The 18265-nt window shown below is 40.5% G+C and overlaps 1 protein-coding gene across 1 annotated transcript in view; it reads right to left on the bottom strand.

The window, feature by feature from the left end:
* TPR (translocated promoter region, nuclear basket protein) overlaps window positions 1-18265 on the bottom strand; it is a 53787-nt gene that overhangs the window by 12292 nt on the left and 23230 nt on the right. The window contains exons 22-40 of the mRNA XM_080918369.1: window positions 16513-16678; window positions 14911-15077; window positions 14134-14286; window positions 13647-13763; window positions 13157-13360; window positions 12859-13043; window positions 12077-12224; window positions 11330-11467; window positions 11118-11249; window positions 10012-10142; window positions 8775-8982; window positions 7697-7840; window positions 7340-7538; window positions 5923-6128; window positions 5660-5721; window positions 4654-4862; window positions 2698-2970; window positions 1302-1447; window positions 731-814 (exon numbers count right to left, since the gene is read on the bottom strand). Of these exons, the coding sequence (XP_080774495.1) occupies window positions 731-814; window positions 1302-1447; window positions 2698-2970; window positions 4654-4862; window positions 5660-5721; window positions 5923-6128; window positions 7340-7538; window positions 7697-7840; window positions 8775-8982; window positions 10012-10142; window positions 11118-11249; window positions 11330-11467; window positions 12077-12224; window positions 12859-13043; window positions 13157-13360; window positions 13647-13763; window positions 14134-14286; window positions 14911-15077; window positions 16513-16678 (3072 nt within the window). The remainder of the gene's footprint in view (window positions 1-730; window positions 815-1301; window positions 1448-2697; window positions 2971-4653; window positions 4863-5659; window positions 5722-5922; window positions 6129-7339; window positions 7539-7696; window positions 7841-8774; window positions 8983-10011; window positions 10143-11117; window positions 11250-11329; window positions 11468-12076; window positions 12225-12858; window positions 13044-13156; window positions 13361-13646; window positions 13764-14133; window positions 14287-14910; window positions 15078-16512; window positions 16679-18265) is intronic.

Genomic DNA, 18265 nt, shown 5'->3' with positions numbered 1-18265 from the left:
ATTTTTTCAAATGACTCAGTAACATCTGAGTTAAGAAATTTATGAACGACAACAATCAATACAAAACAGTATACAGTAACAAAGAACTTAAGAGCCTGTTTAAAGTGCACAGTGTCATATGACAGCGCACACCTGTAACTCCAGCACTTCAAAGGCCATGGCAGGACTGTCCCAGTTTAAGGCTAGCCTAGGCTACATAATAAAAGTTGTCTCAAAAAAACAAAATAAAACAAATTTTAAAATGCAAATAGTGTTTTGTACTGGCTGGTTGTATGTCAACTTGACACAAGCTGGAGTCATCACAGAGAAAGGAGCCTCAGTTGAGGAAATGCCTCCATGAGGTCCAGCTGTAAGGCATTTTCTCAACTAGTGATCAAGGGGGGAGGGCCCAGCCCATTGTGGGTGGAGCCATCCCTGGGCTGGTAGACCTGGGTTCTATAAGAAAGCAGGCTGAGCAAGCCAGGGGAAGCAAGCCAGTAAGTGACATCCCTCCATGGCCTCTGCATCAGCTCCTGCTTCCTGACCTGCTTGGGTTCCAGTCCTGACTTCCTTTGGTGATGAACAGCGATGTGGAAGTGTAAGCTGAATAAACCCTTTCCTCCCCAACTTGCTTCCTGGTCACGATGTTTGTGCAGGAAGAGAAACCCTGACTAAGACATGTTTCAATAGGTCAAAGTCAACTCTATTTATTAAAACCAATTCATTTTTAATAGTTTATATTTTTACTCACTTCTCCAATGGAATCTTGAGAATCCTGATTATAGGCTTGAGTTTCTGCCTCTCCATCAGTACTTTCTTCTGCCATAACTTCTTCCTAGATCATAACAGGTTATTTCTTTTTCTATAGGTGAATTATATGAACTGCCACCATCCTGCCAGTGTTTCTCTAAAGTCACGTCTACAATTCTAGGCAGCGATGCCACAAATGTTTCTATAAACCATACTAAAACAGAATACCTCTTCAATGAACATTAACGAATACGTAACACAACATTTAGTATTATTGCTGTTATTATACAAGCTGACTCATCACAGTCTATCACTGAAAAAAACGTAATTTTGGCTAGCCTTAATCTTAAAAACACATGGCAAGTAATGTCAGTGTGCAGAAGGTCAACGACTAAAGCTTCTACTTTCATTAACTGGGAAGGAATTCATGAAAAGACACGCAAAGACCATAAAACAAGTGGTAAAGGCAAAACACCTTAGCTGTGAGTGGAAACTGTCTGCACTGAGTATGACTGACGGGCAGCTTTAGTGCTGCCGATGCAACAGTTACACACAGAACGAGCGTGACACACCTCGGTTCCCACAGGGGTGACTGTCTTCAGCTTCTTTGGGAGAGGCATTTCCACCGTGTCATCAGAGGCTTGGTCTCCTGCTTCCATGGTGCTGTCCTCCTCCTCCCGAGTGCGCTTTGGCAAGGAGGAACTTGGGGTAGCTGAAACTTTCAGATCATCCAATTTAAACCTCAGAAGTCAGATCATGCTAACTTCATTCAGAGATACTATTAGAACCAGTCTTAAAACTAGAACTTGACGTGACACATGTGACTCATTCAAGTGTACTGTTAAATTGCTATTTACAAAGTTTACATGGGAATTTCTAAAAAATCATACTATATATGTGTCAGATGATGCCTTTATGCAGGAAGGTGGGTACAACATAAAATGAGGCCTTGGACGAGAAGGAACAAAGTTCTAGAAAGAGAGCAAGAGGGAGGCAGATGTGAACATTCCTCTTGGCGCATCTCTGCACAGATACAGGTTAGAAATATCTTATAAGGGATGGGTGTGCATTAAGATTTTGTGCTGTCTAGATGGGAAAATTATATCAATTGGATCAAAGTGTATTGTGTGGTATTTTCCTTCATGTGGTGGTGGCAGGACGCAGCAAGCCCGCCACGGAATTGGGATACATGGGCACGTGCGGTAACAATCCACCAAGGAGCTGTGAGTGGAAGCAGGGTGGCGGGGTGCCACATTGGAAAGGCTCGGGACTGCCTGGGTGGGGGTGGGGGGAATGTGGAGCCCGAGACCAATCATTGGTAGTTCCATGGCCTACAGTGCCGGAACCAGCGAGAAAGTGACCGCGTGGGTCAGAGAGCCAGGGGAAGCACAGAGCATTAACGTACAGAAACGGCCACACCCTATTTTAATATTTACTGCAACATATATGCTAAATAATATGAACGGTTTTAGTTTTGAGGATTCACATAAGTTACATATAATATGTTGGTCATTTTCTTTAAAGACAGCCCAAATCATCTGGGGAGAGGCGACATCATCAAGTGTACATTTGAAACTGTTCTTATATCTCTTGAGTAAATATAATTAAAACTAGACAAAAATATTTGCTTCCTTCACAGTAACACTGAATAAAGCAAATTGGTACAGGCAGCAGTCAAAGTGTGTTGCATCTAAGAAATTTGAAGTATATAGGTCCACGGCAGCTTCATATTAAAAGCTCATCTCATCAGTCTGGAAGATGGCTTAGCCTTCTTAAGCAACCAGTTAAGAGACTGGTTGTTTTTCAAGAGGACCCAGGTTCAGTCCCCAGTACCCACATGGGAGTTCACAACTGTCACTACAGTTCCAGGGGATATGATGCCCTCCTTTGACCTCTGTGGCACCCAAATATGCAAAGACAGCATCCACAGACATAAAACTGAATAGACAACACTAAATGGAAGCTTACCAGTGCCAAACACTGCCGTGGAAGTGGACGGCCGCTCCACTGGTGAACTCTGCACTACCTCAACTATGTTTGGGGACGGCTCTTGATTTGCAGGCTCAATCTGAGGGTGACTCTGTTGAGTGGGTTGTACAAAAGCTGTAGCCTGTGTTTGCTGCTGCACAGTGAGGATGGGCTGAGAAATGGAGGGCTGGACATTAGGACTAGTGGAGCGGACAGATCCACTGGTGCTTCCAAACACTGGAACATGGTCCACAGGCCCTTCTGACTGCAGAGCTGAAAAAAAATTACAGTATTTAGTAAGTATGCCTTCCAATCTACCAAAACTGAGCTATTTTACCCTATTCTTTGACAAACGTCATACTAACTGGTTTTTCTATAAATTACTATTTAATACACAAAAATAAGGTAGGCAAAAGTTATGTATTCTGTGTTGTACTGTCTATGTGTCCAATACAGTACACGTAATATTTGGTGGGTATGGACATATTTGAAAGTGTTGAAGTACTTATTAGTCCAACACAATTATAACCAGATATAATTAACATTAAGAAGCTGAAGATGGTGAGAAAATTTCCTAACACATCATCTTGTTTTTAACTGGTATCATAATGACACCATGAAATCAGGAAATGGGTATAGAGGTGAGCGGTGCAGTGATTGTACAGCATGTGTAAGGCCCAGGGTTTGGTCCTAACACCACACAAAAACAAACAAAACAGACTTTCTCAGTCCTAAAAAAACAAGAGTTTAGTTTGGTAATCTTTCTGTCAATCTTTTATTGAAAGGAGGATATGTATTTATTTTGGACTGTTTACATTATACATTGTGTACTGGCTGGTTTTGGGTCAACTTGACACAAGTTGTAGTTATCACAGAGAAAGAAGCCTCAGTTGAGGAAATGCCTCCATGAGATCCAGCTGTAAGGCATTTTCTCAACTAGTGATCAAGGGGGGAGGGCCCAGCCCATTGTGGGTGGAGCCATCCCTGGGCTGGTAGACCTGGGTTCTATAAGGAAGCAAGCCAGTAAGTGACATCCCTCCATGGCCTCTGCATCAGCTCCTGCTTCCTGACCTGCTTGAGTTCCAGTCCTGACTTCCTCTGGTGATGAACAGCAATGTGGAAGTGTAAGCTGAATAAACCCTTTCCTCCCCAACTTGCTTCTTGGTCATGAGGTTTGTGCAGGAATAGAAACCCTGACTAAGACACACTGTTTGGGGGCACTTTGGTTGGCCTTAAACTAGACACCTACCGGCCTAAGTTATTTATTCAATTCTAACATATCAAAGCAGTTTAAGATGTTGCAAACCTTTTACTGAACATCTACTCTAAAGTTAAAGAGATTAAACAATGAAGACAATGCAACTCTGCGATTCCTAATCTAGTAGATAAAAAGACACACGTAAGATCAAGTGCAATGGTCTAACTACTACAGTTACAATGGGAACAGAGTAGAGGAAGCATCAAGAAGCACAGGGAGTCTCAGTGAAAGAATGACATTTATCTGTTTTGTCAAAATGGATTTCATAGCATGTTTCTTAGTCATTAGAGGAGAACATGTGGTTCCAGAAAGCAGAGAGATGGATCTCAGAATATTTTCTCTCTTTGTTACCTTAGGGAAAAGAACAGTAGAAGAGAAGGAAGAAATTTACTGTGTTTACAACACGTATCTCGGGCAACCATGATGGCACATGCCTATGAGGCAGAAAGATCATGAGCTGAAGACCAACCTGGACTCAAAAACACACGGGGCTGAGAAATGGGTTAGAGAAGAACAGTTACCTGAGCTTGATGAATGTGGAGAAGAAAGCCAACCACAGTGTCCTAGGAAGCACATGCTTCAGACTAGTCACTGCCTTTGTCATGACATCTGAGTAAACTGCATGCTTTACATACATGTACACATCTTTACAGCTCTTCCCTCTCCAGAGAAATCTACAATAAGCCAGTCCAACTCACCTTCCTGCGACTCCACCTGTGTAGTCGGCATTACGGTGGCTGTTGGGGTAGTGGTTGGATTTGTGACAGTAGCAGGGGTAACCATTGGGCGGATACTTGCCCTGGGTGTCGACTTATTCCCAGCCATAGCTGCAGCTGTCACTTTACTTGGAGTAGAAACAACAGGAGTTGGCTTGATGTTGGCTGTTGGTGGGTCTGATGTGCTGGCACTTAATGTAAGAAAAATCCAAAATAATCGAATTACATCGATGAACCCTTGTACAGTCTACGTACCCTATGAAAAGCAAGGTACGCACCTTTTAAAGTGACTGTTCAGTAGGTATTACCTTAACACAGTTCAAATCTTACTATTTTTCCAAACTCTATCTTGGATATACTTGGTAGGTTTAAAATAGGTAGTTTTAAAGACAATGAATATAGCTTTTTATTTTTTTAGCCATGAAATCCTAAAACGTTTACTAACAAAGGTTTTGAATTTAAGCACTAAAAACTGTAGGGAATGTTCCAGAGTAGTATAATCTGGCAATATAGAAAAAGCACCTATGTTGAGTTACTGAATCTTTCAACCCAGACCATACATTTTAAAAATATTTTATGATTTATGTATATGAATGTTTGTCTGGATGAACGTCTAGGCATCATGTATGTGCCTGGTACCCAGAGAGACCAGAGGGTAGTTGGATCCTCTGGAACTGGAGTTATGGTTGTGAGATACGTAGGTGCTGGGACTGAAACCCGAGTGAGTCCTCTGGAAGTGCAGCTGCTGCTCTTAACTGGTGAGCCATCATCTGTCCAACCCCAGCTTAGACTTTACAGTTGTCATGAACATGACAAGAAGTGAGTAGGAGCCTATCTTATAAACCAATCACAGACTAAGCCACGAGGTATTTCTGGTCACTAAAGCGTTAGACACGGCAATGGAGCACACTGAAAACAAGATTTGAAAACTACAGCACAAGAGGTGTTTGGAACTTTAAAGGCAGACCATAAAATAACTAAAACTCACATTCCTCTTTCACCAGAAGCTGGAGTGGTTTTCAGCGTGATTTGTCTCTGCTGTTCTGGAGCCTATGAAGAGGAAATGCATTAACTTCCATGTTTACTACACCCAAAAGTACACTGAACAAAGACGCTAGACTATTTATTTATTATCAACTGTTTGTATACTTGAAATTTTAGTCCAAATTCTACCAGACTCCTAAATAACTAGGCACTTCCAAGTAAAATATACACAAATGGTTTGTCATGTAAGCACAACCAGCTAGTCACCTTATTAGTGGGTTCTTGAGGCTCATCTCTCTGCTCAAGGTGTCTCTCTTGATGCTCTCTGAGTTCTCTCTCTAAGCGACTGATCCGACCTTCATACTGGGACTTAAGAGCAGTCATTCGGACATCCAGCTCATCTTTCTGCTGATCTAAAGCTCCATTTCTTTGTTTAAGCTCTTCATTTTCTTTAGTTAACTGATCTTTCACACCTAAAGTAAGCATGTAATTATAATCAGATATCAGAAACATTAAGCACTTAAATAAAATGTACAACTGGTATTAGATTGTCCTATGCTATACATTAGTTCTGATACATTCACTACCTATATCTCAATAAGCAAATCTCTAAACATATCTGTTTATTGCTTACTCCAACATAAAAATATGTAAATTATCCTCCCAAAATTTAAATTAATGTGAATTAACTTTAGCAGGAGCTTGTTTATATATAAATATTATTCATTACAAGAAATTATAAAACATTCACAATCTATATAGTATATATTAAAAAAATAGAGCACTGAAGCTAGGTGTAGTGGTGCACACCTTAATTCAAGTATGCAGAGGCTCAGGCAGGCATATCTGTGAGTTGGAGGCCAGCCTGGTCTACAAAGCAATTTCCAGGACAGCCAAGGCTGTTACACAGAGAAACAATCGGTCTCAAACCAATCCCCACAAAAATAAATAATAAATAAATTAAAAAAAATAGTGTTTTTTTTTTTTTTTTTGGTGAAATGATGTTAGAAAGCATGACAGGTGAACAGACACGGAAAGCAGAGAGGCCAGCAGTTTAACTGGAATGTATGAATGTGATGGCCTGCTGTCCAGGGAAGCCCATGGGAGCTCTCCACCAAAAGTACAGAAAAGTCCTTAGGCTGGCAAAAAAAAAAAAAAAAAACAAAAAAACAAAAAAACAAAAACAAAAACAAAAAAACAACATACTGTATTGTTTGCAAAGCAGGTAGGCAGCAATCTGGATATGTTCAAAAAAGGGGAACAGTACTCCAGGCTAATTACCAGTGTTCTTTTAAGCACAGCAAACACATCATTTGAAAATTATAATTTCTGAGGGTAGAGAGATGAATGTCGGCTCTTCTAGGAGTCAAGTTTGATTCCTAACACCCATCTGTGACTGCAGTTCCAGGACACGTAACACTCTCTTTTGGTCTGTGTGGGTACTGCGCGCGCTTGCGCGCGCGCACACACACACACACACACACACACACACACACACACACACACACACACACACAAAGTGTATATATATATTCATCCTGCAGGGAAAAATTATACATATAAAACTTAAAAACAAAACCGACCAAAAGCTTCTGTCTTAAATAAACCTAACGAGTTCAAACAGATAGGAACTGCACAGCCAGGTTTCAGTGCAGTTTAAGTTGTGGCATATACATGAAATTACCAGATAGGTGTGCAATTTTTGATCTGGCGGCCACAATGGCCTTCCATGTCTTCTCATCCTTTTCACTCATTTGCTGTCGGAGCTGCTCCTCCTTTGTGGTCTTGTCCTGGAGGTCCTGGCGAAGGCGGGACAGCTCCGACTGAAGCTGCACGGTCTGCTCCTGCAGACTTCTTGCTTCTGCCTCTTTTTCAGATAACGTCTTTTTAAGGAAAAAGAAAGGACCATGTAACTCAATCAAATCAGTATGCATCTTATAAAGTACCGGAACACGTCTACACAGAGTGCCAGTGTTTAAACCTATTACTCGAGGCTTACAGAGTTAGGAACCTCTGCCTCCCACGGCCCTCAGAACCGTACCTTCTGCAGATTCTCTACTTGACTCTCAAGTGACTTTGTCTTGGTTTCAGACTGGTTGAGGGTCTCTTTGAGCTCCTGCATTTCCTGAACAGAGATGTGCTGTTCCTGGTGGTCTCCTGAAGACTGAGTGGAAGTCTCCATGGCCTAAAAGGGTGTATAGTAGTAACAACACATTTTTATTCAGTAATTCTACTGCTGTGAGTTAGAGACAAGCCTAAATGTTTAAAATTATTTATAAGAGCACTCTAAGGTGAATTCCCAAAGAACAACTCCAGTGTTCAGAAGGAGGAAATAAATGAGTTATGGTTATTCATACAAGTAGACATTAGAGATGACACAGAGCACACTGCCTAATGAGGCTTCAGATGGAAAAGAGCGGCATGATAGCACACGTCAACGACACACTTACCACTAAAGTGCTAACATATACACACAGGATTAAAACACGCAGGGTCATCATACACAATGTATTTAAAATAATATAAAACCTGTTGGTTATAAAACTGTGTCACTTTGTTCATATCCTTAATTAACAATGAGCCACTGTGATGGTCAGTTCTGGCTGTCAAGGGGATTACACAGCAAGCACTTGAGTGGGACACTATCTGTGAGGCTTTCTCAGAAAGTCCCATACTGAGGGGAGAGACATCCTGCTCTAAATAAGAAAGGAAAAAGGAGGAAAGCCACAGGGGCCGGAACTCCCCTTCTCCACTTCATGCAGGAGCATGTTCCCATGTTTCCGTCACACTCAAAGGCATACCTTCCCAGCAGGGATGGACTGTATCTCCTAAACACAATGACATGACTCACAGGAACAAGAAAATGTAACTAATTCAGTTCTGAAATCAGCTTTGCAAAGAAACAGTACTAGGGCTATGAAAATCCCAGCACTTGAGAGGCAACAGCAGGCTAAATCTCATGTCAGCCTTCCCCACACAGGAAAAAACCTATCTCAGGAAAAAAGAGTTCAATAGTAACTTGAAACAAAATAAATATACCACTGTACTTCTAGGAGTTTAGACTAAAAACCATGAACAGATTGACAGTCAAAATTAGGGATCACATTTCCTCAAAATACCTTTTGTTGCGCTTTAAGTTCTTCAAACTGAGTCTTGTACCTGCGTCCAATTTTCTTGACTTGAGTGATTGTTTTGACTTTTTCCTGTATATCAATTATTTTGGCATCTAAATCTTTCTGAATGTTTTCCTTTTCAGTTCGTACTTTACTTAAATCTTCCTTCAGACTCTGGATTAAATTCTGGTTGTTAGTCAAGGATGCATTTGATCTTTAAAAAAAAAAAATGAGAAAAGAGGTTTCTTAAAAAAAACTAAATACACAATGTTTTGCAAATTTTCAGCTTAAAAGTTTCTATTGTACTGCTTTAATAATAGCTTCCTAATTAAAAATATCTCCACTTCAAAGATATGTACTTTACGATTTTGGCCTTTTATTAGACCTTATTACACTTTAAAGGTCTAATACCCTTTCTGAAGTTAGGCAACACTGAAGCACTAAGCAGTCAAGTAACAGTGTGACAAAGCCCTCAAGTGATGGCCCTCAGTCTCTGTGTAGTCGGCAGGGTCACACGTTCTCCTGATGCACACCTGCTGGTGCTCATGCCCTTTGCCCTCCTGTACATGGTGCCATGAGCTGAACTTTCATAGTAAGACAACCTAAAAGAAGAATAGCAGCCAATTCCAACTCCGTACAAGTATGAACACAAGCTTTGTGAGTTTTAGTTTATTTTTTAGAAGAAATAGTATCTCTAATACTGCGCATTCCAAAATACTGGCTGGAATAAAGAAAAATATGTGACAAAGATTTGTAAGCTGTAAAGTGTCGTGTAAGACACAAGATAAGTACAGTTAAAAACAACAAGGATTTACATAAAGAGACTATTAATAGGAAGACATCAACCGTATGCTATTGACTATTATTAATGTTAGAAATTAGCTTTAGAGTTACAACATGTAGCTTTTAAATACTTGAGGAAAAAACTGATATATGGATACAAATAAATGTTTTGTTGCCTGACTCAAAAGAAAAAGAGACCAAGAGCCACAGGGAAAAGACTTTTCTACTTCCTACTAACCAGGAAGACATCAGGGTCATAGAAAGAGTAGAAATAAACAGATTTTTTAAGCCTGTAGGGTACACACCTGTGATCTCAGCACGTGGGAAGGAAACACCGAGTTCAAGCACACCCTGGGTTATACATGGAATAGACTTAGCATGGTCTGGGCTACATACTGAGCTCCTGTCTCATGGGGAGAATCATGCATTACATATATTTTAAAACTTGTATTCCTAATACCTTGCAATTTCAGCCTTAAGTCTTCCAACTTCTTCATTTAGCTGCTGAATTCTCTTAGTGTGAATTTCCTTTTCAGAAAGCAACTTTCGATATTCTTCTGTATCTGGATCTTTCTGTTGATTTATTAGATGCTAGAATGATAGAAGTGAATACTCTGTCAGGCTCTATAAGCATAAAGTGCTATATTAAAGTGGTCAAGTATCTTAAAGGTTTTCTCTTTTAACATTTAGAATGTTTTCGTGTATGCGAGCATGTGTTTGAAACACATGTGGAAGTCAGAACCCAACTTGTGAAAGTGAGTTTTCACTGTTTGTTATGTCGGGTCTGAAGACTAAGTCCAGGTCTTCAGGCCAGATGGTAACTAGTCATCTCCATGGACTAGCAATAATGGATTTCATTTCACTGAAGTAACATTTATGAAGAAAAAAATACATGTTTTATAGTCTAAACACGTGTGACTATTATAAATGCAACTTATTCCACTAACCATGAAAGTCAGGCCAACATAACAAAATGCTCATAGGTTGGCTTAGCTTAATTTCCTTTGAGGACTTTGCTCATTGTGTGTCTGCAAAGAGCAAAATGAACAAGAAAAGTGCTCTAAAATTCTAAAATGTTTCCGTATCACTAAGTGGTTACCATTCTACAGCACTTCTGGGTGTCAGAAAAACTGAGTTTAATTTTTGTTACCAACACTGCTTTAATAGCCATATTCTGCAAATGAGGAGAACTAGTCTAGCGAGTCAGAGCCTCACATGCAGGCACACGCCACGGAACCAGTTGTCAAGACTTCTCACTAGATACACTATGCTATATGGTCTCATCCCAAAGGCCCAGTGAACATGTTTTCTCAAAGTGCTGCAATAAAATATACATGTATACACATAAATATGTATATATGTATACACATAAATGTATTTTAGAACTAAAACTAACACGTAGCTACTTAGAAGGACAAGAACTTTAACTAATATATAAAACATATTATTAGCAGGCTTTAACACGCAATACACGTGTGTGTATAACTATTAGTCTTCTAATGGTGAATGCAGTTTTCACTCATTTTGAAACTATTTTACATCTCTGACGCTAACAACTGTCCTCACCTGGTTCCGTGCTTTCCAGCGTTTGACATCCTCTTCTAGAAGCTTCTTTTCTGCCTGGAGCATGCCGCTTTTCTCACTTAGCTCAGCATTAGCTTCTTGTAAGGGTAAAATGTCTAACTCCAGTTTCCTCACCTGAAAAGAGCCCCAAGTATGTTTATAGCGAATGATAAGACACATCGGTACCTTCTGCTCTCCACTGCTCAGGCACAAACCTTTGCCTGCATTTGTTGTAGGTTCTGTTCAAGCCTTTCCTTTTCTTCCCTGAGCATCTTATTGGTCTCCATAACAACATTCATTGTTTCAGTTTTCTTCATCAGTTCTTCATGCTGAGCCATTGTTTTTGCAGTTACCTGAAACAGTCACAAAGAGATTAACAACCAGCATTCAGACACATTTTTTCCCCACCAGTACTAATCTCCCAATAAAAAAGTATAGACAATTTAATTTACAACTTTAACTGAAACTTTGAAAGCTTACAGGTTACTTTTCTGAGACATGTTAATTTCAAATGAGTTTAAATAAATGTAAGAGACTTAAAGAAAAACAGACTACACATGCTGCCAACAGAGAAGTAACAACATCACAGGCATCTTTCTGTATTTTCCCTTGTACTTTAGCACGAGCTCTAAAGTACTGTTATTGTGACTCTTGGCTCTGAAAGATTAGAAAGCTGAAATTTTATGTACGGTACACTACACTCTAGATGATTTGTGTACACAAATCCTAAGTCTCCTCTCCACGTAACAGACAAGGAGACAAAGTCAGGAAAGCCGAGCAACACGCCGCACACAGAGCGAACCCCGTGAAAGAGAGAATTCCAAACCAGGACAGCCGCTCCGACCAGCACTCATTAGGCATACTGTGTAGATGCTATGTTTCCAAGTTTAGGGTGAGTGGTCAAATGATTGGATCCTGGTGGCACACTCGAGCTCTCCTTCTAGCATGGTGTACGTACACACCTGCACCTTTTCCCTTTCTGCATTCAGGCTATCTTGCAGTTCTTGCAACTCCCGTTCCAGAAGTTCAACTCTTTGTCGATACCGCAGACTCTCAACCTGAGCCACCTCAAACCGAGTTTCAGCAATTTCTTTTTCTCGCCGAATAAATCTACAAGAAGGCATGTTAAAGTCTCAGAGGATGGAATACTTCACTTTACTGTCCATTTTCTTACGCCAACAACAGACCAGCTTTTGCGCTTAGTAGCATTAGAGACATTATTCTGGGCCTGCAAATGGCTAAGGAAGTAAAGGCACTTGTGCAGGACATGCGCACACACAAACACTCCAGTAACAATATGTAAATGAAAGTTAAAAGTAGACTATCTTAAGGTTGTGTCCAATGACACACATCCATAATCATTCCCAACACTCGAGAGGGAAAAGCAGCTGGGATTCGTGAAAAAAAGAATGTATCTTCATTTATGAGACATCTAGTTTGCTGTTCCTTTCTTGAAACGGGATCTTGTTAGGTAGCCCAGGCTGTCCTGGAATGGCGGTTCCCACCTTGGCCTTCTGGGTGCCAAGATTACACAGGCGCCTGTATTACTACACATAGCTGGTCTTTAGTGTCTCGGAAAAATCAGTTCAAGTTCTTCCTGTCAGACCAACCTTAAAATCACTGATTTACTCTAAGTATCAGCAATGAGCACTAGGCTCCTTGGCCAACTGAGAGTGAATGAGTTGTACAGCAATGCGCTTGTACCTTTCTTATTATCGAGCCACTTAGAATGTGGTTGACTTACCTAAGAATTTCTAAAATTTGTTCTTGAGACTTTCCTTCTTCATTGAGAGATGTATTTAATGGTGCCTGCACAACCTCCTTCATAGAGGTGACCACCTTGTCACTTAGTTTTTCAATTTGATCATGGAGTAGTCTGTTTTGTTTCTCTAGATCTTCACAGCGAGACACACTCTTGGAAACTTCATCCTATAAGCCAAGAAGGGTCCATTATAATGGTTTCCCAAATATACAAAAAAAACAAAACAAAACAAAAACCCTTTCATTTCTCCGAAACAGTCTCCTGCAACCTACAACATTACCTTTAGCACTCTCTCTCTCTCTTCCCAAGATGCTTTACATTCCAACAACTGTGACTCTGCTTTCTGAGTTGTTTCTTCCAGATGCTGACGGATGGATGTCATTTTTGAAACCTGCTCCTTGGCAGCTTGCAGAGCTTCAACGTCAGCAGCGTGGAGCATCAATTCTCTCTCATACTTATTCTGAGCTTCCACAGCTATTTTAGCCTGCAATTAGCAATTCCCCATTGATGAAGATTAACATCCAGAAATTAATATTTTCACACACACACACACACACACACACACACACACACACACACACACACACAGTACTTCTGGGTCTGTACATGTGGTGCACACACACATGCATGAAGACAAGACTCGAGTGTCCTGCTCTGGAGCTCTCCACCTCATTTCCAGACAGGGCCTTTCACTGCAGCCTCGCATCTTCCACCTCCCACAGCACCGGGGCTTCACTTCACTGCTCAGAAACTATGAGGAGAACACTTACTTGCTCCTGACAGTCACGCCTGGCTTGCTGCTCATTACTTAAAGCAGTGCTTGCTCTCTGAAGAGCTTCTTGTACTTCACTCTGAACACTAGATAGTGTTTTCTTCAATTCAGTTAACTAAACAAGAATAACCCACAGTTAATTACAAACTGGGAAAGTACTTAAGACAGACATTAAACAATCTACTTGACTAAAGTGAATACAGCTACAATCTGATGTAATTTACAGTTTTTACTAATCCACATCCTCTGCGTTCTACTTGCGAAATCTGAGGCAGAGCTTCTAAAAGTAGCACTAATAAGCAATTTTGTCAAGTGGTCTAAATCTTTTAAAAGGAAATTTATACAGATGCACAGAACTGCGTGAAACATAAAATTCGTGGGTATGCATTCGAGCAACTCTGATGAGATGAACCACAGTATAACTTATGAACTACTAAAGGGAGCTCAGATTCTGAAGAGAGCAACTATGGATCCAGGGAACTCACTTGCTGTTCCATGCTCTCGATGGCTTTCCTCTTGTCATCCTGAAGTTCTTGCTTCTCCTTCTCTACTTCCATCAACTTCTTCTCCAACTGTGTCTGAAACTCTGCTGACTCTTTCAAACGAACTTCAATGTTCTTACGAACCTCCTCAGTCACCTTCATCATAAGCAGCCAGAAACAAAAGTAATAAAAATGATAGGCAATACTTTCCCCAATTTAAACTAAACTGGATCCAAAGTTTCCATTTGTCTTATACTAGAAAGATCAATGCCTGGGTTTTCATATTGAAATCTGAGTTTCTTTATTTCCCCTTCCAGCCTCAGGTCCACGTGCACAAACCCACTTAGTCTATCACTAAAAGATATGCTCCTCACACTGATACGGACTGGTACAAATCACATCAGGACTTTAGGAAAAGCTGGCCTCCTTGTACTCTCCACAACAATATATTCTTAACATACGACATTACCCTTTCAAGGACATTTTCTATGACATATCAAGGACCAATGGTTGCATGTAAGCGCACAGAAAGAGTTTGACATACTTATCTAAAGACCCTGTCAGCTGTGAGGTGGAGACATGCACATGCAGCAGGTAAACTCGTACTCACTCTGCCCAGCATCTGCTCTGTTCCTGTTCTGTGCTTTCTAAATTGGGTGGCTTTAGTTATTAGACCCAAGAACTTCCCAAAAGTAAGAACAATGATGTCAGCTCAACCCATAGCACACTGCTTTATATAGGAGCACGTTCTTAATTAAGGACAGTGTGAATTATGCGTACCTGTTTCTCTTTGTTGAGGGAATCTTCTAAGCTGGTCACCATGGCTCGATACTGGTCCACGTTACTAGCACTTGTCTTGAGTCTCTCCTTCAAGTCATTGACCTGTTCTTCAGCCTGCCTTAGCTGACTTTTAAGATCATCAATGTCATCTTTGTCACCAGGCTGACCTGGAAGAAATAAAATGCTCTAGTAAAACATATAATTTCAATTAATGCTTTAAGTAAAAATAAAGATGACTCCTATCAAGAGTACATGAGATCAGGATTAAAGCTAAAATTATCTATAAAGTATATTTTAATCCGTAACCCATGTTGAATACCAGAATAAAAACTAAGCCAGGCATGGTGGCACATGCCTTTACTTCCAGCACTTGAGGGGCAGTGGAAGACAGACTGCTGACTGAGGGCTGGCAAGGTCTATACATTCTAGGCTGGCCAGAGCCATGGAAGCTAGGGTCTGAGAAAGGAAAGAAGGAAGGAAAACAAGGAAAGAAGAAAAAAGAACGGGCAGAAAGGAAGGAAAATCTAAGTGTTCTGTTGTCTCACTGCTTCCAAAAATTCTAGTGTTTGAAATCTCACCACGAAAATTAAGACTATTGAAAGAATATTGAACCAAACCTACAAACTGCAGTTTATCTCAATTTTTGTTTTGGCTAAAATAAATGAAAAAATGAGCAAACTGAAAGTTGAAAAGAATATTTTATCATAAAGTACCAATAAGTGATGATTAGTAAAACATTTATTAAACATATATCAGACATCTGTACTTAATATAAAAATATTATACACATATAACTGTGTTTCCCTGTTATTAGTAAAACTATGTAGAAAGATAATATGGAAACAAGAGTTTTAAATTTGAAATGCCACATCTGTATAAGACATCTGTATAATCAAATGAAGTATTTAATCTAGGAATACTAATCAACAAAAATTAGGAGTTGAATACCACAATAAAAACTAATCCAGGCATGGTGGTGCATGCCTTTACTTCCAGCGCTTGGGGGTCGGTGGTAGTTAGGTCACTGACTCGGGGGTGATCTTGTTGGAGTAGATGTGTCACTGATGGTAGGCTTTGAGGTTTCAGAATGTAGGCCTCAGCTACTGTTCTAACACCATCTGCCTACATGCCGCCACGCTCCCTGCTATGACGACAGTAGACTGATACTCTGGACCGGAAGATAGGCCTCCAATTAAATTTCTTTGTAGGAATTGCCTTGGTCATGGTGTCTCTTCACAGCAATAACAACTCTAAGACAAGTTCTCAATTCAATCAACAAACAAATTTTAACTACTGATAAATGGTTTTAGTGTTGCAGACAACTTATCTTACATATGTGATACTCTGGGTTTGATCCACAGAGGAATAAACCACTCCATACCCAAAGATCAAAGAACTCAGAACATACCTTAGCCTGGTGTAAAACAATTGTTTCAATTCCCACGTTTTCAAATTTATGAGCCCAGCTAAACTTTCCTATTTGGAAAGTAAAATGGTTTCTCTAGCCTTCATTAGCATGCATGAAGAGGGGATTTATTTTTCAAGACAGAGTGTAAACTTCAAAGATTTATCTGTTTTACTACACCAAGCTACTCTCTTTACCTTTACCGGGTCTCTGTGTGGACTGAGAAGCAAGCTGGGCTTCCATATTATTAAGGTGCTGTTTCAGTGTAGCAATGTCCTTCTGAGCATTTTTTAACAGTTCTTTTGTGTTAAGATGAAGATTTATTTCTGTATCTAGCTGTCTCTTGGTATCTAATAGTTGAACCTGTAAGAAACAAATGCATTAACATTATAAAGATGATCTATGGGTTCTTATGTAACTAGATATTTAAAGCAATATCCTGAGAATCTTAGAACCCTTGCTAAGCTAGAGTAGCTCACCTAACATTCTTAACAAGACAAAGCACATGTGACAGTCATGGTTTCTAGTGAGAGAGAGAGGCATACCCTACTTTACTGATAAAGCACTGGGATATGCCACAAGAAGATGAGGAGGTGTCAGCAGATCCCCTGCATTGGGAACACAGACCTAGACAGTTCCTGGGGTGAAAGCGCAGTGGACAAACGGGCATCTATCCGTGTCTAGCACATTAGTGTGACTATCACACATCACCAAAAGGCTCAGCAGGAGGAGCACCTAATACAGAAAGTTAAGAGCACCAAAAGCACTAAGGTTCCCTGCAGCAGAGAGCCAGCACTTTACACAGGTATTGCATTAGTGCTGAGGAATACCTACAGTTAAACCAAGCAGCCTTCCGAGCCTGCTTACTGAATCATTAAAAGCAACACTCAAACAATTTTTAGGTTTACTACCTTCCAGAGGAAACTAGGGAAAACTCAGAAGAATACAAAACACAGAATCAGAAATCCATGGTCAGAAACCCCTGGGACTACTGCTATTTGTTGTCCAACTAAGGTAGACGGGATCCTACTGATGTTTAACATCACTCATTTGGTTGCAGGATGGAGAGGTCAACTCTGAATTGAACAGAAAACTATTTCCCTGGAGGACAGCTTACACTATATACCAAATGGTACTATGTGGGCTGCTGGGGGAGAACAGACATTAATAGTCTTACCCAGTGCTAGACCCTCTGTGTGTCCATCAGTGCAACAATGGCATGATAGTTATGGGCCAACAAACTGCTTTTTGATTTACAAGGCCTGCTCTCCAGTAGGAATTTCATGCCTGCTACTATAAACCCAGTCAAAAGCCCAGGACTGGGAAGCTCACAGACCCCAGCTGGAAACTCACTGCTGTTTAGCTAAGTGCACCCTAAATTATTTGCTCTGCACACTGCTCTGTGCTGCTCCTAACTTTGTCCAGGGAAGCTTCTTTGTTGCAGTGTGTCGTGGTCAGTGCACACCTTGAACAGCCCACCTTTATCAACTTCCTGCCACCCAGACGCTGTGTGTCTCTGGAGTGGAGGCGGAAAGATCAGAAGGAGAGGGGGATGGGAGGAAAGCTGTGGAACGGAGACTCTGGTCATGAGATGGCTGCTGCACACATCAACTTGAAGGAGCTGAGATTAGCTATCTAAACAAAACCTGCCCAAGATCAAGTCAGTTCAAGTCTAGTAAAGATGAGGAAGAATCGACTGACAGCTGCTTGTTGCTAAAGGAGGGAGAACGTTCTCCTTTGAGGATGTGGCTGCAGGTAGGTTGCTGTAATGGGCTTATGGGGATCACTAATTGGACTCAGGGGTTATTAATAAATTTAATAAAAGAAAGTGAGAACAGAAAGTTGGCAGGCAGGCGAGGTAGGAGCAACAGTGGAAGTTGGAAGGAGTTAGTGAACAGATATGGTTGTATGTATTATATAAATATACAGAGCTCTCAAAGAATACAAATA

This window comes from Micromys minutus, assembly GCF_963924665.1.
Source record: "Micromys minutus genome assembly, chromosome: 6".
NCBI lineage: Eukaryota > Metazoa > Chordata > Mammalia > Rodentia > Muridae > Micromys > Micromys minutus.
Note: the sequence above shows the minus strand (reverse complement) of the source record. Positions and strands in the feature narration are given on the sequence as shown.